The sequence below is a fragment of the Podarcis bocagei genome (assembly GCF_964188305.1).
Source record: "Podarcis bocagei genome assembly, chromosome: 6".
NCBI classification, from domain to species: domain Eukaryota; kingdom Metazoa; phylum Chordata; class Lepidosauria; order Squamata; family Lacertidae; genus Podarcis; species Podarcis bocagei.
Window position 1 is genome coordinate 12448838 of NC_138130.1, and position 21438 is coordinate 12470275.

At 41.6% G+C, this 21438-nt stretch overlaps 1 protein-coding gene across 2 annotated transcripts in view; it reads left to right on the top strand.

Annotated features, from left to right (window-relative positions):
- Positions 1-21438, top strand: part of ABCC4 (ATP binding cassette subfamily C member 4 (PEL blood group)) — a 160152-nt gene that overhangs the window by 78675 nt on the left and 60039 nt on the right. For both annotated transcript variants that reach the window (XM_081198255.1, XM_081198254.1), the window contains exon 20: positions 12169-12248. In XM_081198255.1, the coding sequence (XP_081054381.1) occupies positions 12169-12248 (80 nt within the window). The remainder of the gene's footprint in view (positions 1-12168; positions 12249-21438) is intronic.

A 21438-nucleotide genomic window follows, 5' to 3' on the forward strand; every position in this document is an offset into this window, starting at 1 on the left:
GTAGCGCAGGAAAGAAACGAGTTGTTGTTGTTAATGATCCTGTGCATTTGGTTTTCAGAGATCTATAATATAATGTTCCTAGCAACCACGGCTTCAAGACAAACACCTCTGCCTGTCTTCTCATCACCCGTCCTTGTTCCCCTCCTCCCCGGCCAAACATGTTTTGGTAAAAAGAAAATAAATTAGAGGGGTTAGTGCAGGGGTCAGCAAACTTTTTCAGCAGGGGACTGGTCCACTGTCACTCAGACTTTGTGGGGGACCGCACTATATTTTTTTTTGGGGGGGGAGTGAATGGTTCCTATGCCCCACAAATAACCCAGAAGTGCATTTTAAATAAAGGGACACATTTTACTCATGTAAAACCACGCTGATTCCCGGACCGCCCGTGGGCCAGATTGAGAAGGCGATTGGGCTGGATCTGGCCCCCGGGCCTTAGTTTGCCTACCCATGGTGTTAGTGCTTTGTTACACTAGGATAAGAACGTAAGAAAAGCCTGCAGGGTTAGGCCAGAACTATCTAAGTCCAGCAGCCTTCTCACAGTTGCCAACCAGATGTCTAAGGGAAGCCCACAAGCATATTTTTCCTGATGAAAATGAAGGCAGCACCTGAGAGACTGCTTTCTCCCCATCCACTTTTGAATTCTTGGGAAGTGCGTGTGTCCCTTATTTATGCCACAGGCTGTGAAGTAGGGCTGAGCGATCTATCGATCTATCGTCCAAAACCGGTTTGAAGTCCATATCGTGATATCGGCTTCATAATTTTTGACCTAGCAATATATCGCAAATCATGATGTGTTCGCACGCACTATGCAAAAATCACAATGTGGGAAAAACTGTGAAGCCAGCCTCTACATAGCTCCGTCCTTATTTCAGACATCGTGCTATATCTAGGGCACATTTTCCCTAAAGGTCTAGGAAAGTTCTTGTGTTCTTAGCTGTGTTCATGTACCTGTCCTTCCTAAGCCATATGATTCTACTTCATTGCTACCCAGAATGAACATGTGAATTCGCTTTTTCACTTTTAGTTTCTTTTTTGCAAAATTTATTTAAATTGATTTTTAAAAGCTGATTTTCCCTGTCCCAACTTCCTTGTTTTAAAGCAAAAGATTCCCCCCCCCCCTTACTAGAAGCTCTGGCAAAACACACTTTTTTTAAACATTGCATTACTCAACAGGACCTCACAAGGCAGGTACCAAAGCTACAGTTTGTTGGAGTTGATTAGCAACTTGATTACCCATGAGAACTAAGTCGTTATTTTAAAATGTGAATATTGCATATAAATAATCTTCCTTGTGGAATTATTAGTGTAGCTATTGGCTAGGTTGATACTAGCTTGGCTCTAAAATGGAATTATATTATTCTGGCACTCGTTAGCAGTTGTCATAACTGTAGACGTTACTTTATGCAACACTTGCGCATGTTTGTTTTGGGTTAGAAAGCCAAGACGGCGCTTTTACTGTGCTTATCTCATAAAGCTTATTTATTCCAAGCTTTGAAATGTGTGTTTTTGTGTGTTTTTTTAAGAGAGGGGGAAGATACATGCCTCTCAAGTGTGTTTGAGTAAAATCCCTCTTCAAAAACTCCTCAAGCAGCCTTTTGGAGAATGAGACAGGAACTTGTGAGAAAAACTAGAGACAGAGCCTGAGATGCTCTCCGGATTGAGACTTCAAAGGGCAGAAGTGCTTTGTGACATAGTTTTATGAACATTTCATTACGGGGTTGTGTCTGCCCTCCAGCCCCCTAGGCCCTGCATCTAAATTACAAAGTGAAACCAAATTCCCAAGTAGTTGTGAGTAACCGTGTTGGCTTCTACCGTTTAGGTGAGCAAATATGACTCATGGGCAGAATGTGAAGGTTTTCCAGAGTTCATGACATTTCAGCAATTCCTTCTGACATGTACCGTGCTGGACCCTACATTCCCTTAGAGATGCTGGCCTGCTTCCAGGGAGTGCACGACTAGGCAGTTTGTGATTCTCAAACAGCAGCACCATGAAATAAGAGGCGAGATTTATCTATTTTTGGCACCATGGAACGTTTGAAAAGCTGTTTGTGAGATGGTTAGTTATGCCCTGGTTAGATTTACAGTGGTACCCCAGGTTACAGGCGCTTCAGGTTACAGACGCTTCAGGTTACAGACTCCGTGAACCCAGAAATTGTACCTCGGGTTAAGAACTTTACCTCAGGATGAGAACAGAAATTGCACGCCGGTGGCGCGGCGGCAGCGGGAGGCCCCATTAGCTAAAGTGGTGCCTCAGGTTAAGAACAGTTTCATGTTAAGAACAGACCTCTTCAGCAACTGCAGTGGGTTTCATTTATTTCCTGATGAAGAAAATGCTTTCTTTATTTTACAACTCAGCCATCCCCAGGACTGGAAATGAAGCTGTTAACTAAAGATGAACCAATACTTCTTTACCCACTTCCCAACTTATCCATCTGAACCTCAAACCAGCAAGGTTTTTACATTTTGAAGGTATGTGCTGAATACGGCTGTGCCAAATGGGAAATGGGAAAAAGGTAGCCCATAATACTGCAAGAAGTTGCATTCCTCTTAATATAGAATTGTAGAGCTTTGAAAATTATTCGCTCTCTGGAGATGTCCCTAAAATGAGATTTGTATGGACACCAAAAGGCAAAACCTGAATTGTCTTTTGAAAGGAACGGTTCTAAGTCCTCAAGAGGTTTCTCATACTCAGAACTTGTCCTGCCTGCTTTTTTCTTTTTTCTTTTTGACATACAGTGACAATCTCACAATAAGTATGTACAGTGGTACCTCGGGTTAAGTACTTAATTCGTTCCGGAGGTCCGTTCTTAACCTGAAACTGTTCTTAACCTGAAGCACCACTTTAGCTAATGGGGCCTCCTGCTGCTGCTGCGCCGCCGGAGCACGATTTCTGTTCCCATCCTGAAGCAAAGTTCTTAACCCGAGGTACTATTTCTGGGTTAGCGGAGTCTATAACTTGAAGCGTATGTAACCTGAAGCGTATGTAACCCGAGGCACCACTGTACCTCCCTCTGGCTACATATTTGTCTCCAGATATACAAGAGTATCTGATTGTTGCAGTACACTAAGTGGGCTTCCATTTTCCCCCTCTTTGAAGTCAGGTCACCTGATGTCATGGCGATGTCAGGTGACTGGTTGCTCACCTGTCAAAGTGGCCTGTGAGCTGGTGGGGGCACCTCAGGATCCAGCTGACCAGATGGATTGTGTTCCCCACCCCTACTTGGTGCGAGTGGTCCTGTTTGTATCTCCCCAGGCACCCAAAAGGGCTCAGTAAATGCCCTTCCTGTTGAATTCCTGCTTGCACTGGCTTATCCTTTCCTGCACTGAACACCATCACACTTATTTCATTGGATGCTAGAGTGGAATATCCTCCTCCTTCCTGTTTTAGTCAGAGGAGAGGTAGAAAGATCCCTGAGCATCCTTGAAGGTGCTGATGTAGTTACCTTTCTCCTCATTAATGCAGGTAGCAGAAAGAGGGGAAAGCTTATGATAATATTTTATTCTCTTGTTAATAAAGCTGTTTTAAATGTGCATTTGGTATCTGACTTCCTTTAGTGATGTTTTCTTTTGAAATTTTTGATACACCTTTTTGTATATTGTATACAATAAACAGTGGTACCTCGGTTTTCAAACTTAATCCATTCCAGAAGACCGTTCAAGTTCTGAAACGTTTGAAAATCGAAAACTCAATACGGAAGCTTCAAAACTGAAAACTCAACACGGAAAACTTAAAACGGAAGCTGCCTTGGAAGTTCGACTTCCAAGGCGTGTTCGAAAACGGCGTCCAAGTTCCGAAATGTTTGTCAACAGAGATGTTCAAAAACCGAGGTACCACTGTACTTGAAATGTTTAATACTTGAATACAATATACTTGAAATGTTTAATATACTTTTTTGTATATTGTATACTCTACAGTCGACCTCTTTTGTAATGTTTCATTTTGTAATCTTTTAGATAATATTTTAGTTTCCTGTTAATTATGTTGCTTTGAATGTATCTTTTATATTTCACCTTCTGCAGTAATGTTTTATTCTGGCTTGTTTTATTTGATGTTTTAATGTGTTGTAAACCGCTTGGAGATTTCTTTCTTCAAAATATAAAGTGGCATTGAGATGTGATGATGATGATGATGATGATGCTTGCAGCAAAGCTGTGGTCCTATCTATCTTCCTGTGCTAGTCTTTCTGTGTTATACTGCACACCCCACAACAGCCAGTTTGTGACTGGCACCCACGGCACTTTTTCAAAATCCCAAATGTGCCCACAGATGTAGTGTCCAGGTTCCTTCATGAAAGATATTATGGCTAAGCTTTTCCCACAGAGATAGCCAACATAGTGCCCTATAGACCAGGGTTTCCCAAACTTGGGTCTCCAGTTGTTTCTGAACTATAACTCCCATCATCCCTAGCTAGCAGGACCAGTGGTCATGGATGATGGTAACTGTAGTCCAAAAATAGCTGGAGACCCAAGTTTGGGAAACCCTGGTCTAGATGTTGCTGGACTGCAACTCTCTTAATTCCTGACCATTAGCCAAGCCTAGCTGGTGCCAGTGGGAGTTCAATGACATCTAGCTGGCATCATGGCTACCCTTATCTACCCTCTTAGTTACCGTAATTAATTTATCTAAAAGTGGTTTTGTGTGACCTCGCATTCTTCTTTATGTGGACCTTAGTTACAGAAGAATATTTCCTTGAAGTTATCCTGCCTCAATGGGTAAGACAGGCCTGGTTTTAATTAACATGCAGAAGGACATAGGGTTATGAAATTTAATTGGGACCATTGGTCCCAATCACTATTTAAATAGCTGTAGTCAAAGTAAAAAATTTTTTTTCTTCCAGTAGCACCTTAAAGACCAACTAAGTTAGTTCTTGGTATGAGCTTTCGTGTGCATGCACACTTCTTCAGATACACTGAAACAGAAGTTGCCAGATCCTTCTATATAGTGAGAAGGTGGGGAGGGGTGTTACTCAGAAGGGTGGTGGGAATGGGAGATAGGCAGATAGCTGGGAGAGCCTGTTGAGACTCTTAACGACTGTAATAGGTCTTACAGGAGAAGGCAAGGGGTGAGGAGGTGAGAAATGGTTTAGTCATGTATAGTGAGATAAGAATCCAATGTCTTTGTTCAGCCCAGGTTTTTCCATTGTTTTAAGTTTGGTAATGAGTTGTAATTCAGCAGCTTCTCTTTCCAGTCTGTTTCTGAAATTCCTTTGTAGTAAAACAGCTACTTTGAGATCTTGTATAGAATGTCCTGGGAGATTGAAGTGTTCTCCTACTGGTTTCTCTGTTTTGTGATTCTTGATGTCAGATTTATGTCCGTTTATTCTTTGGCGTAAGGTTTGGCCTGTTTGTCCAATATAGAGAGCTGAAGGACACTGTTGGCATTTGATGGCATACACAATGTTAGACGATGAGCAATTAAATAGTCCCGAGATGGTATGTGTGATGTTGTTGGGGCCAGTAATGGTGTTGTCCGGGTGTATGTGGCAGCAAAGTTGGCATCTGGGTTTATTGCAGGCTCTGGTGCCAGTGTCTGTGTTAAGTCTGGTTGTAGTATTATTGTGGGTTAGGAGTTGTTTAAGATTGGGTGGCTGTCTGTAGGCAATGAAAGGTCTTCCTCCCAGAGCTTGAGAAAGAGAACTGTCATTGTCCAGGAGAGGTTGTAGATCTCTGATGATGCGTTGTACTGTTTTAACTTGGGAGCTGTATGTGATGACTAGAGGTGTTCTGTTATTTTCTTTTTTGGGTCTGTCTTGCAGCAAGTTCTCTCTGGGTATCAGTCTGGCTCTGTTGATCTGTTGTCTAACTTCATCTGCTGGGTATTTAGTTCTGAGAAGGGTAGCAATGGAAGGGATGACGGACTCCAAGGAAAGTCATCCAACGGATATTAGGTGGCTTTAAATATATATCTTGACTGGTTTATCATAGTTCCCTAGCCTTTTTTAACCTAACCACCTAAGCTCATGCACATTGCATAAGGGCCTCGCTGATACATGATGCTCCTTTTTCTTGCATTTGCAAGGTTGCCAAATGTGGGAGCAGATAATTACATGGATAAAAGTGGCAGTGATAACATTGAGAAACGGGAGTACACATGAAGTCTTTTATTTTAGTTTATATCTTGCATATCTGTAAAACTTACAACAGGGGTGGCTACCCTGTGGCACTCCAAATGCTGTTGGATTTGGAACACCTTCCCATCAGATGTCAAGGAAATAAGCAACTATCTGACTTTTAGATGACTTCTGCCCTGTTTAGGGAAATTTTTAATGTTTGATGTTTTATCCTGTTTTTAATATTCTGTTGGGAGCCACCCAGAGTGGCTGAGGAAACCCAGCCAGATGGGTGGGGTAAATATAATATAATATAATATAATATAATATAATATAATATAATATAATATAATATAATATAATATAATATAATATAATATAATATAATAATATAAATTTCTGCTCTCATCAGCCCCAGCGAGCATGGCCATTGGCCAAGGACCAGGGATGATGTCCAGCAACACTTACCAAACCACAGGTTTAAGCTGTTCTGGTTTACCCCAAGGTGGCACAAAGGAGATGTAAAGATTAGGGTTACTTACTTACTTCGCCAAACCTCTATTAGGCATTACAAGTATAGGCCATGACAAAACATCCATATATAAAATCTTAAAATAAATATAAACAGCCATGTAAAATATATAACGAGGATTTTTATTGGGATTTCTTCCCGTTAAATAGTGCCATTCACCAGAGATACAGTGGTACCTCGGGTTAAATACTTAATTCGTTCCGGAGGTCCGTACTTAACCTCAAACTGTTCTTAACCTGAAGCACCACTTTAGCTAATGGGGCCTCTTGCTGCTGCCGCGCCGCCAGAGCATGATTTCTGTTCTCATCCTAAAGCAAAGTTCTTAACCTGAAGTACTATTTTTGGGTTAGTGGAGTCTGTAACCTGAAGCGTATGTAACCTGAAGCATATGTAACCCAAGGTACCACTGTACTATTGACAAAAACTCAGCCACCCTTGCAGTTACTTCTGGGTTAATGTCAGACGGATAGAATCTGATATTTTCATTGTGTTGTGATGTCAGACTACCCAAAAAGGGGATAGCACACATTTGCGTAGCTGGTTGTACAATGGATAGTAGAAAAGGATATGTTCTATGGATTTAGGCAGGATGGCAAACATTTAAAAAGTCTCAGATTTTGGAAGTGAAACCTGCATGTTCTCAGGTTTTTTCTTTTGTAATCAAAATACTAAATACTTCTGAGTAAACCTAAGATTGTTTATCAGTTTGTAACTTGCTTTGGTGTGTAAGTCTTCTTTGGTGATCACTCGTAGACAAGTAAGATTGTCTTCCATGAATACGGTCTTAACAGCGAGTCCGTAAGTGACTGTGGAGGCCAGTTCTGGATCCACACGTTCTTCCACAATGGAGAGACAGGTTTCCGGGCAGGAGTTGATCACGGTGAGGGTTTGCCAAGCGTGCCTTCCTCTTAGCATGTTTTTCCCTTTCGTCCTGAGTTTGAGTGTCTTCAAAGCCCATGACACCTTTGATAACAGCTGTTCTCCAACTGGAGCGCTCACAGGCCAGTGTTTCCCAGTTGTCGGCGTTTATACTACATTTTTAAAGATTTGCCTTTTGTTGACCTCCAGCATTTCACTTTCCATTTTAAAGTTTGGAATAGAGTAGTTGCTCTGGAAGACAATAACCAGGCATCCAAACAACATGACCAGTCCAAGGAAGTTGATGTTGAATCATTGCTTTGACACTGGTGATCTTTGCAAATATCCAGCGAGTGAGGGTGTGTCAGTAACCACATGCTAAGCTGGGGAGCATTTGCATCTTCCCGAGGGATGAACATTTTGTGAGATATCCACACCCAATCAGAAATCTCACATGGACAAATAATGGTGAAATTCTCTTTATCTTGTGGCAGGATATTCCGGTTGACCAGTTTATCTTTAGGTTGCACGAGTAAGCCACTACCACTTTCTTTGTAAATGAGAGCTGAAGCTGGTTTCTTTTGTTTTTAAAGAGTGGCCATCGTATCTTTGCTGTTGATCTGGATTTGACTTATGGCATGAAATGCAAGCAATTTCTGTTGTTTGTTTGATCTGCTCATTCATTTGGAGAAGATGCTTCTCTGTGAGGCATGGAATTAAGGAGACCAGCCTCTTCCCCAATTTTTGGGTGGGGGAAACCCTGAGGTTTGCAGCATCGCTGGACTTCTGTGATATCTATGTGGTTGTAGTAAATCCTTCAATAGTTACTTAAATAACGGACAGTGAGACAGATAATGGGGTATTGGGCAGAAACTGAACTACAGGGAAATGGAAACAGCAGTCGCTGCCTTCTTAGAAGCATAGTCTTAATGGTGCAGGCCCGTTTTGTAATAATCGTATTGCCATAAGAAAATTGCCCACTTCCCTAAATAAGTGATTAGATTTAATGTGCTTATTTTACCTTTAAAGTTTTGTTTACTAAATACCACATTTCTCGCTCTATAAGACGCACCAGACCACAAGACGCACCTAGTTTTTGGAGGAGGAAAACAAGAAAAAAAATATTCTGAATCTCAGAAGCCAGAACAGCAAGAGGGATCACTGTGCAGTGAAAGCAGCAATCCCTCTTGCTGTCCTGTCTTCTGGGATAGCTGCGCAGCCTGCATTCGCTCCATAAGACGCACACACATTTCCCCTTACTTTTTAGGAGGGAAAAAGTGAGTCTTACAGAGCAAAAAATACGGCATATGTCATGTTAATTTTGCGTACTTTTTCAGATAGCCAAAAGTGGTTGAACTGAAAGATTGGATTTTTCTCCTTCAATAAAGTACATAGTGTAGTTTGAATTATTTATTCTATATTTATCACCATGGGTGTGCGTAGCGCTTCAGAACATAGGAGTCAACTCCTAGGGGCTGAGGTCCCTTTGCCCCCCAATAAAATATTTGAGGGGGCTGCCCCCTGAAAGTTGATGGGCATTGCCATTCAAGTAGTGTATGTGTGCCATTTCATGTGATTGATTATACGGGGTTGGACTTATCTGCCCCCCCCCCATATTTTATTCAGGTTGGCACCCCTGCTTCAGAATGTGACAGGTCTCTGTCCTGTAGAGCTTACAATCTATAATTATTCATGGGGAATCAGAGAAAATGGAGTCAGGTGTAAGCAATGGAGGCATATACAATTGTTTCAGATTATATGTTCTTAGTTACAGGCTGAGGCTAGAATCCTGCACGCAGTTGTTTGGGAATAAGTCCCATTGAACCTGGGACTTACTGATGATGATGGGCATGTTTAAGATTATGAGATCCCACAGTGGGTTATGGAAACCACAGGGTTGAGCCAAAGACATCAGGGAAATGTAAGTTTTGAGAAGAGATTAGAAGGAAGAGAGGTGATATCACAACAGGTGTTTTAGAAACCAGTTCCAAGCATAAGGGGCAGCAAAGGAGAAAGGGCAGAGTTTTCTAAGGGAGCAGGAAAACTTTCCACAAATTTACTTGGGAATTGTTTTTAATGGGATACTGGTGAATTTTTCAAGGCATGACATCTCAGTAGTATACACTTCTTTTACATAGCTTAGATTTTGGGGTGGGATGGGGGATGAAATTAGAAATTATTTTAACATATTGATTTTTAGCATGTCTGAAAAGATGTGCCCAAGAATATATTTGCTTCCCAAAAAGTTGGAAGGGAGGAGTTAATTCCAAATTTAATTTTAGATTTGGCTACTAGTAGATTTAGCCATTCATGTTGTCCGATATGAGTTGTGTTATATTTGTTCATCAGGCTACTAATTTTAATTTTAAATGTACTTAATTTAAAAAGTTGCTGGGGGTGTGAACTTTATGTGAAAAAATTTCCCACCCCTCATCTTGTGTAAGAAACCAGCCTTCGCTTCACCCTTAATAGCTAGAAGTGACATTTCTTTCTGTACTTTTTCTTTTTTGATAATAATTTGTGTTAGTTTTCAATTACCAATCCAATAGAAGTGACATTTCAGGATAGTACTTATTTTTGAAGTTGATGGTTTTTCCTTCCCATCTCATAAAGACATCTTAAACGTGGGTGTGGCTCATTTTATAGTCAGATGGGCGGGGTACAAATATATTATTATTATTATTATTATTATTATTATTATTATTATTATTATTATTATTAACAACAACAATAATACAGTGGTACCTCAGGTTACAGATGCTTCAGGTTACAGACGCTTCAAGTTACAGACTCCGCTAACCCAGAAATAGTACCTTGGGTTAAGAACTTTGCTTCAGGATGAGAACAGAAATCGTGCTCCGGAGATGTGGCAGCAGTGGGAGGCCCCATTAGCTAAAGTGGTGCTTCAGGTTAAGAACAGTTTCAGGTTAAGAACGGACCTCTGGAACGAATTAAGTTCTTAACCCAGGTACCACTGTAATAGTACTACTACTAGTAATAATAATAATTAATAATAATAATAATAATTTTTTTGCTCTACACTTCATCTTGACGGTAAAGGTATAAACGAAATTCAGGTGCCGAGATCAACAAATCCATCTTTAGCTGGCCTCACTGAAGAGCATAATTATTTGGCAATGCCAAATGATTTGCATCGGGCCACAAATCATCTGGGTTGGGCAGTGATTCTCAAGTTTTTGATTTTTTCTCACCTAGGGTTGAGCTGCAAGAAATGGCCCCAGGCAAGTTCTCTAGCGCCAGTGGGATTTAGTTGTTCTTGTTCTGCTGTGCTGTGCAATGCTAGGAGGATCAGTGTTTTATCACAGCAACTGCTTTGAGAGGCAGCTGAGAGAAAATCTAGCTTGCTTTGTTTGGCTTCCCAAAGAATAAAATTCCAAAGCTAAGTGGTGATGCTACCAAAAGCAACTTGTACTACTGTTCCCTAGCAAATACTTATTTCAAATATGGCCAGTGTTTAAATCATTTTGACACAGTTCAGGGATGAATCCAGACTTTATCCCAAGAGTAGATCCATTGAAATCAATGACACTAAAGATATATTTTAGTGGGTGTGCTCTAAGCTTAACTAAGTTTGGATCCAACTCTCTCTCTGGTATAATCTATCCTTTAAATTGTATTATAAAAGCACTATATTACTAAGCAATATAAGAACAGGGGATTTTTATTTTTATAAATAAAGCAGGAGGTACTTACCAGAAATTTCATTCAAGTGAAAAAAGTGTGAATGTTTTAATTGATAACAGATTAACAATGATTTATTGTACAAAATAAGCAGACGGTTATTGTTTTTGTTTGTTATTATGGTCTGTCTTTTTTGCGTTTTTATATTGTAAACCACTCTATGATCTAAGGATGAAGGGCTGTATAGAAACCAACTAATTGAATAAGATACAGTGGTACCTCGGAAGTCAAATGGAATCCGTTCCGGAAGTCCATTCGACTTCCAAAACATTCGGAAACCAAGGCACGTAAGCCGCGTCGGACGTTCAGGTTCCAAAGAACGTTCACAAACCAAAACACTCACTTTTGCAAAATTTAGGAGCCAAAACGTTCGACTTGCAAGGCTTTTGGTCACCAAGGTACGGCTGTACCAGAGCTCAGCAGTCTTACATTTGTTCTAGAGATCAACAAAACTTGAACAAAAAAATTGATTTTGGAAACATTTGTAACTTCTTTGGGATATGCCCAAAATATTTACTTCCTCTCCCAGGTTGAAATATAAAAGTCTTCATAGTTACCAAATATTATATCTGAACACATGGGCCAAATCTTGATTCCATTTATCGCTGGTGGTGAAGCAGATGTGCCACTTTTACTCAGTGTTTTTATGATCTTGGGCACAGGGAGACTTGTAAGAACCATCATGAAATCTAGCATGCCTTTTGAAAAGATATATTCAGTGCTGCTCTTGAACATGCAGTCTTATTTATCCCATGGAACAAAGCTATTAAATGTAGGCCCAAACAGTTTGTTTGATTTGAAAATGTCTATTTTCTGTTTCTGTATTGGGTTCTCAAATGGCGATAAAACAATGTCTCTTAAGTTCTTAAGGAGAAAACAACAACAGCAACTGAATATCGTGGGACTTTACTTCCAAGTAAAAATGTTTAGGATTGTTCTGCCTGCTTCTTTTCCTTTTCAATTAGGAGCGAAACAACGCTACTTGATAACATGCTTCAATTTTTTTCCAATCATATTTTTTTATAGGAAGAATTCTGAATCGTTTCTCCAAAGATATCGGCCACCTGGATGACTTGCTTCCATTAACGTTTCTGGACTTTGTGCAGGTAAATTAGTAGAGATCCTTGTAGAATTTGACAAGAGCACTTAGGTTTAGGGAATATAAAGTTATGATGATTTGCATGTCAATATTTTGTCAGTATTTCAGGTAGGTTAATGAAAGGACTTGTTTAAGAAGGGTGTAGTCAAAAATTGGGGGGTGGGGGGGAATGAGTAATAAGTAGCAGGCAGGAGTGGCTGCCCGCACCTTGCCATTATGTCAAGGTTTCAGTATGTAGTAGCTACATGCTTGCTAAATTGCACCTAGTTTGCCTTGCAGCCATTTGGCAAGCCTGCCGCAGTGTTATGAAATATGTCCACAGTAAAGAAACAATCAGCTCACATGAAAAGATATCACTGATTAACCTAATTATGCATGTACTTCCTGAAAGAAGCCAGTGTTTACCGTACTGTTTTGGGATTAAGACAGGTGTGGCTATTTACAAAGAAGAGATTAGCAATAATAGGGCTGGAAACAATAGCTGTAATGAGAACAAAAGGAAGAAGTGGTTATAAATACCAAAAAGAACAAAAAAGTTGTCTAAGCACAAAAGATGTTAATGTCAGGGAACTGGTGACGGATTAATTTGTGGCAGTTCGCTGGCTTTTCAGTGGCATGTCGAACAGTACCTTTTTCTGGGAGCTATGAAGGAAGCATGACATGCGAGTCAATCTTCATACATTGTTTGATTGGCTCATTTTCCATGCTCCTATTTATGGAGAAGGCATTCCCCTCTCCCCCTTCCACACATAGGGGCTGGCATGTATGCAATGGGACGCTGGTTGATGCATATGGATGTATACATACACGTAGATGCACCATCTTTTATTATATCTTTATATATATAATTTTTATTAAATTTTCTGTTTTACAATTTAAAGTACTCATTTTAACATCCTTAAAATACCAATGACTTCCCTTCTCTTTCCATGGTTCATTTTGCATATCATAAATCCCTGCATATTTTACAAAAACTGAGCCATTCAGTATTCCATTATTGCATCCGTCAAAACTTATTTACACTGTAGAATTTATCTTAATGCTGCCAACATTTTTAGGTGTGCACAATTTTCCTCCCATATATTCAATAAATGTTTTCCAGTCTTCTCTAAACGTATGTTCTTCTTGTTCTCTTATTCTATATGCTAAATCTGCAATCTGCGCATATTCCGTCAGTTTAAGTTGCCATTCTTCTTTTTGGGCTAGCAAAACATGGGCCGCAGTAGTAGCATACATAAATAACCATTTTTTGACACCTGGGAATTTCAGTCTGAATTATCCCCAACTGAAAGGACTCTGGGTTGGGTTTTTTTGGGGGAAAGTACTTTTAAACATTTTTTTTCAATTCATTATGGATTAGTTCCCAATACTCTTTAACCCTTTTAGAAGTCCACATGTAAAAGGACACACCATCTTTTCTAAGTGGGGAAAATTGCATTAATTTGGCATCTTTCATAACTGAACACCTCCTTTAAGGACAGATGTGCTGCCCTTATTTAAAAAAATAAATAAATGTGCAGGGTGGCTTGCATATAAGTTAGTAACATAACCAGGGTTGTACCCAAGTGGTGGTTTTTCCTTAGCAGAAAGCATTTGGTGCACCTATATTTCTGCCAATCTGCCATAGGCACCTAAGCTGTTCTGATAGGTTATAGTGGTCTCCACCCAGAACAGAATGCGATACAGGAGGGGTGGCAAAAAGCAGGTGTCCTGACTTGCCCCAAGTAGAAGCTCTTTCTGCAAGTTAAAGCCGCCGTAGGATACAACCCAGCCCATGATAAAACAATAGTGGACTCCAAAGACAACAGAAAAAAGTATCATAAAATAGCACACCCAATGAAAAGGTGTTTGCCTGGCACCAAGAAGACAATTGGATGCCAAGCGGGCCTTCCTAGGGAGAGCATTCCACAAGTTTTGGGCTGGGTTGTCATCAATATGCTGATGACACCCAGCTTGATGGACAGCTGCCCTGGCTCAGCCCCGAACACACTGACCAGATTCTTGGAAGCTGTGGCTGGATGGCTGTGTGGGAGCTGTTTGAAGTTAAATCCTTCAAAGACAGAGATTCTCTGGCTGGGTCAGGACGACAGGGGTTGGGGGACCAACTCCCTTCTCTGTCAAGAGTTTGGGTGTAACCTTTGATGCCTCCCTTTCCATGGAGGCGCAGGTTGCAGCCACAGCAAAGGTGGCATTTTCCCATCTTTGCCACATTAAGCAGTTGATCCTTACCTTTCTCGCCCTGTTCTGGCCACAGTGATCCATGCTATGGTCTTGTGGGCTTATAGCCGAATAAAGTATTATCTATCTGTCTATGCTATGGTCACCTCCGGGCTCGATTATTGTAACTTGCTCTACACAGGGCTGCCCTTGAAGCTGATCTGGAAACTCCAGAGGGGTGCAGAATGCTGCAGCTAGGCTCCTTACGGGGTCCTTGCCATAGGATCACATTCATCCAGTGCTTTACCATCTGCACTGGCTCCCGGTGGAGTACAGGGTCAGGTTTAAGGTTCTGGTTTTGACCTTTAAAGCCCTATGCGGCCTAGGACCCTTGTACCTACAGGACCGTCTTTCCTGGTATGCCCGCAGAGTACCCCTTGATTCCTCCCATGACCCACCGATAACAGGTTTGTCTTATCTTCCCACCACCCACATCAGCCCCTTCTGGGGAGGAGGTGAATGAAAGTGAGACAGTCTCTGTGCATTCAGAGGGGAAAGTGGGGTTGTACGCTCTGCAAAGGGAAGGGCAATTCATGGAGATGCCACTCTCAGCCCCTCGATTAAGGAGTGAGAAACGCAGGTGACACCCCATAAGGAGGCGCTAACACCAGAAAGAACTCCCCTTCCATATTTAGGGGGAAACAGAGGAATACACAAGGTTGATCCAACTTTTCTAAATTGATTTTATCTGAATGTATTTCAGTTAATTGACTGTGATTTTGTTAGCCACTCTGAGCCCGGCTTTGGCTGGAGAGGGCAGGATATAAATTTATTATTATTATTATTATTATTATTATTATTATTATTATTATTATTATTATTATTTCTTAATGCTAGAGCTACCAGGGTCACCAGCAGGGCTGGAGACATTGGCTGGCATAGTTGGGCAGCTGCGGATAACCTTTCTGCTGCCCAGTGTGCCTTCTTGCTACATCATCACAATATACCACCAGCTAAATATCGCGCTATATTGATATATCACGATGTCTGAAATAAGGTTGGAGCTACATAGAGGCATTGGCTGGCTTCACAGTTTTCCCCACATTGTGGTTTTTGCGGAGCATGCACACAAACACACACATACACACACCCCGTGATTCATGATATATTGCTAGGTGAGAAATTAAAAAACCGATGTCACGATATGGATTTCAAACTGGTTATATTGATATATTGCCCAGCCCTACTGCCAACCGGTCTGGGCCCGGTGTGTTGGAAGTCAAAAAGAGTGTGCAGCTATACACATTCTCTTTAGCTTCTGAGTGTTGGAGAGCCCTAGCTGCACATGAGGAGAATGAGAGGAAGTAGCAGCTACCACTGGTGAGCTGTGTGCTGGGAGAGTTAATAATAATAATAATAATAATAATAATAATAATAATAATAATAATAATTTATACCCCACTTATACCCCATTTATACCCTGGTTTCCCCAGCCACTCTGGGTGGTTCCCAACAGAATATTAAAAACACGATAAAACATCAAACATTAAAGACTTCCATAAATAGGACTGCCTTCAGATGTCTTCTAAAAGTCAGGTAGTTGTTTATTTCCCTGACATCTGATGGGACGGCGTTCCACATGGCGGGCGCCACTACTGAGAAGGCCCTCTGCCTGGTTTCCTGCAACCTCACTTCTTGCGGTGAGGGAATCACCAGAAGGCCCTCGGAGCTGGACCTCAGTGTCCGTGCTGGATGATGGGGGTGGAGACGCTGCTTCAGGTATACTGGGCAGAAGCCATTTAGGGCTTTCAAGGTCAGCACCAACACTTTGAATTGTGCTCGGAAACGTACTGGGAGCCAATGTAGGTCTTCCAGGACCGGTGTTATGTGGTCTTGGTGGCCACTCCCAGTCACCAGTCTAGCTGCCACATTCTGGATTAGTTGTAGTTTCCAGGTCACCTTCAAAGGTAGCCCCACGTAGAGCGCATTGCAGTAGTCCAGAACATGCACCACTGTGGCGAGACAGTGAGTTGGGCCAGATTGCTGCTATTGCGGGCGTTTGGTGTGGTTCTTGCTATCGCTAAACTGAGCATCTAACCCTGGGCAGCGTAAGTGGAAGACAGAAGACAGTGACTGTGTTGCACACACTCTGCCTTGGACCTTGTATCCTGAGGAGCTGCTTTCTTGAGGAGCTGTTTGTTTTGGCTTTCTTTCTGTGGTGCCACCTGACAAGTCACTTTCCGAGGAAAGGAAAGGCAGTTGAACTCTGTATCGTTATTGAACCTGCTTCCCCAGTTCAAACACAAACGGATAAGAAAGATTAACATTGCTTATGAATGCTTGCCCTTAAATAAGTCCTGCGGAGTTCAGCGTGGCATATTCCCAAGAAATAGCGCATAGGATTTCAGCTTCTCTGCAAGCATTTCCAGCTGAACTGACCTCTTGAGTACCATATTTTTCACTCTATAAGACGCACCAGACCACAAGACACACCTAGTTTTTGGAGGAGGAAAACAAGAAAAAAAATATTCTGAATCCCAGAAGCCAGAACAGCAAGAGGGATCGCTGCGCAGTGAAAGCAGCAATCCCTCTTGCTGTTCTGGCTTCTGTGATAGCTGCGCAGCCTGCATTCGCTCCATAAGACACACACACATTTCCCTTTACTTTTTAGGAAGGAAAAAGTGAGTCTTATAGAGAAAAAAATACGGTACATCAATTTGCCTAGAGCAATAATAAAAGCTACCCCTGTAAATGTAAATAAGTCCAGTATGGTTCTCCTCTTTTAAAAGTTGTGAATCTGAATGCCAAAATGTCACAGAGGGTGCATGTGGAGTGATGGAAATCTGATTCACCTCACTCTATCTTGAAGCTGGGTTTGGTACAGAACTGGCTTGATTACCCTGATGGACGACCTGTATTTTCCATTTCCCCTAAAGTTAAAAAAAGGCATTGGAGTCTGCTGGGACACATCCTTTTATTTTCTTCTAAGATAATCTTGTCTCTAATAGAGAAGAAGAATAAAAAGCTCCGCAAGTTTCCTGGTGGTTTTTGTCCTGCTTGTCAAGGGGCTCTGCAGCCCAAGTGATTTTAGAAAAGTAGTCATCTTTTTTTAATCTGCTTTATAAGCTCGCTTTCTTTTTGAATGCCCCCTGTATACATTAAGCCTTTAAACATACAGGCACATTGAGGCATACGAGAAAATCTGTGCTGAGCAGAAAACTTTATTCCAGTTTCACAGTGCTGCATAGCAAGGTGCCCTTTGTCTGTAGTGCAAATACCGTATTTTTTGCTCTATAAGACTCACTTTTCCCCTCCTAAAAAGTAAGGGGAAATGTGTGTGCGTCTTATGGAGCGAATGCAGGCTGCGCAGCTACCCCAGAAGCCAGAACAGCAAGAGGGATTGCTGCTTTCACTGTGCAGCGATCCCTCTTGCTGTTCTGGCTTCTGAGATTCAGAATTCCCCCCCCCCCTTGTTTTCCTCCTCCAAAAACTAGGTGCGTCTTGTGGTCTGGTGCGTCTTATAGAGCGAAAAATACGGTAGGTATCTTTGGACATGTGAATGCTTGTTGGGCATGGTTGGCTGTTTCATTTTTTGTATCTGACAAAACATCTCATGCAAGATTTACAGCCTGGTAAGTTGTTACAACAGCTCTGAAAACAGGTGTGTGTAGCAAAGAAGCACACAATACAAACCACTTGGGGTTTTTTTTTTGGCTAAGACCAATGGCTTTCTACCATGGGAATGTATAATACCTTCCTCTTGACACAACAACAGCTTTTCACAATGCCTTACTTTTAACATCCAAGACAATGTTCAGCCCAGACACTGAGGTCTAGCTCTGATGGCCTTATGGCGGTTCCCTCACTGCGAGAAGTAAGGTTACAGGGAACCAGGCAGAGGGCCTTCTTGGTAGTGGCACTCTCTCTGTGGAATGCCCTCCAATTAGGAGATAAAAAACTTTGAGAAGGCACCTGACGGCAGCCCTGTATCGAGAATTTTTTAACGTTAGACGTTTTATTGTGTTTTTATATGTGCTGGAAGCTGCCCAGAGTGTCTGGGGCAATCCAGCCATACAGGGTATAAATAATAAAATTATTATCATAACACGCAAAATGCTATAATTTTGTCTTCAGGCCAATGGGCGTTTCCTACAACAAGCAGGTTGCTTTGTACTTGATTTAATATTATTATTACTATTATTAGAATTTATATACTGCCCCATACCCGTTGGCAGAATATAATCAAGATATAAAACTACAAAATACATAATAAAAATAAAAACAACAATCCAATAGCTCCCCCCCCCCCATATTTATTTTTTTAAAGGGCATAGGATGTAAATCAGATCAACCAAAGTCCTGGTTAAAAAGGAACGTTTTTGCCTGGTGCCTAAAGGTATATAATGAAGGCGCCAGGCAAACTTCTTTGGGGAGAGCATTCCACAGATGGGGAGCCACTGCAAAAAAGGCCCGTTCTCATTTTGCCACCCTCCAGACCTCTTGAGGACGAGGTACATGAAGAAGGGCCTCAGATGATGATCTCAGGGTCCGGATAGGTCCATATGGAAAGAGGCGGTCCTTGAGGTATTGCAGTCCTGAGGCATTTAAGGCTTTATAGGTCAAAACCAGCACTTTGAATTGAGCCCGGAAACTAATTTGCAGCCAGTGCAATCGGAACGGGATCAGTGTAACACGCTCAAGCCGTCTTGCTCCGGTGAACAACCTGGCCGCTGAATTCTCCACCAGCTGAAGTTTCCAAAGCATTTTCAGAGGCAGCCCTATGTATAACGCATGGCGGTAATCTAACCTTGAGGTTATCAGAGCATAGACAACAGTAGTTACCGTATTTTTCGCTCTATAAGACGCACCAGACCATAACACGCACATAGTTTTTAGAGGAGGAAAACAAGAAAAAAAATATTCTAAACGAAATAGTGGATATATGATTTTTATGGTTCATGCTGTGGCCACAGTCATGTGATCTGACAGTGAGTTTGGAGTAGCCCAATGCAAAAATCCTGAGGATCCATGTGGATCCATGCTTTGTAACTACGGAGGAGGGAAGGAAGGGGAACCATGGATCCTCTGCTCACGACTGCAGCAGATCCCCCCCGCCACCCGCAGGCATTCGCTCCATAACACGCACAGACATTTCCCCTTACTTTCTAGGAGGAAAAAAGTGAGTGTTATGGTGCGAAAAATACGGTAGGCTATCCCTGTCTAGATGCTGTAGGGGAGTATCTGGGCCACCAGCTGATGGAAGGCACTCCGGGCTACTGAGGCCACCTGAGCCTTGAGCAACAGCAAAGGATCCAGGAGTACCCCCAAGCTGTGAACCTGCTCCTTCAGGGGAAGTGTAACCCTATCAAGACTTGAAGCACTAATCCAAATTTCATCTCCTTACTCCCTCTTTTGGTTGTGCTTAAGAGAGGAGGAGCAGGCCATTCCTGCCCTTAATAATTATTTAGGTCACATCTACACCAAGCGTAATGCATTTGCCCTTTACCAATATTTCTACCGATTTTGGCCAGGGCACAGGCTTCAGACAGCCTGCCAATCACTGTCACCTTTGTTTCAGGCTCCTGTTCCCTTCTGTGCCTGAAGAGGGCTCCAAGTGGACACAGCATGCATGGTTTGCTAATCTGAGGTCAAGAAGTTCTCCGTTTGAGGTCCCTGAGCCCTTGGCAGCAAGGGGAAAGTTGCATACTGGCATGCAAATGGCTCATTCAGGCTTGTTTTAATCTGGCCCTTCATATCCACTCCTCAAATATTTTCAAATGCGTGAGAGCTGACGCAGCCAGTCTTCCATTTGTTTATCACTCCTCCCCATATTTCACCCGATTGCTGGCAATGCTGATTTTTAGTTGATGTATTTTCAGTCGCATTGCGAAGGGTTGCTGGTTTATTTATGTCTAGAGAAGCCCAGCTTTGTCCGAAGGATAACTCTTATTGAATATGATAAAGATCTTTTGTCACTTGTTTTGTTTGCAGGTGTCTTTTTATAAGACATCCTCTAATCCCTTCAGGAAGAAATATTTTCTCCTTCTTAAAGAAGAGAGAGAGAAGAGAAGAGAAAGAAATCAGTATTAACTAAGTATAAAAGCTCTGAGCCTCTACCATTGTTGTTGATTCTTTGAGGGACATTTCCCAACAGTCATTGTTCAAATGGTTGTCAGGAGGAATCAAGTGAAACTCAATAAACAATGCCGTAACTGGTTCCTCTCACTTTGTGTGCAGAAGCTTTTCTTGAGAGGATTTGCATTGAAGAAGTGGTCCATTTTCAAGTTATCATAGGGTCATTTAGAAGCATTCCAGCCTTTTCTCTTTTTTGCTTTACTAGCAGTTGCATATTTCAGTTCTGCACAAATAAGCTTGACCTATCTAGGCCTTGGAAGACTTCGAGGCCAGCACTGGAGGAAGAAAAACAAACCTGAAAATACCTCAGGGATGCTTTTGCTCTTTCCAGAGTTAGGATATAGATTTTAAGAGAAAAATGTAAAGCTTCCTGCTCGCATTGTTGTGCTGTATGCATGTATAATAATTGATTTGATTAGACAGGATCGCTTTCCTGGAATGCAGTCCCCAAACATAACTACTTGGAAGTAAGCCCCATTGAGTTCACTGAGGCTTACTCTTGGTTAGTCGGTACAACATTGCACAAATTATTGTATTCCGTGAGACTTCTAATTGGGCTTCTCTAGAGATTTTTCATAAAGTACTTAATTCCAAAATGCTAATATATAGGATTTGTGTCTGTTTTTAAGGATTGGGTGTTTTATATTCGCAAAGACCCTTACTTCAGAACGTCTAGATGTGACCTGCAATGTTGTGTATGTTTTCTTGGAAGGAAATCCCACTATTTTCAGTAAGCATGTTTAGACTTGCAGCCTTAAACTTGAAGAGAACTGTGTAGTCGGACCCTTGATAGCTTTTGACCCTAGCTAGCCACTTTGAAAAATACTGGCTGTTGAATTATGCCAAATATTTTAACTCAAGTTCTTCACATTTCCTTTAGTTTTGCCTTGCTAACTCTCTCTCTC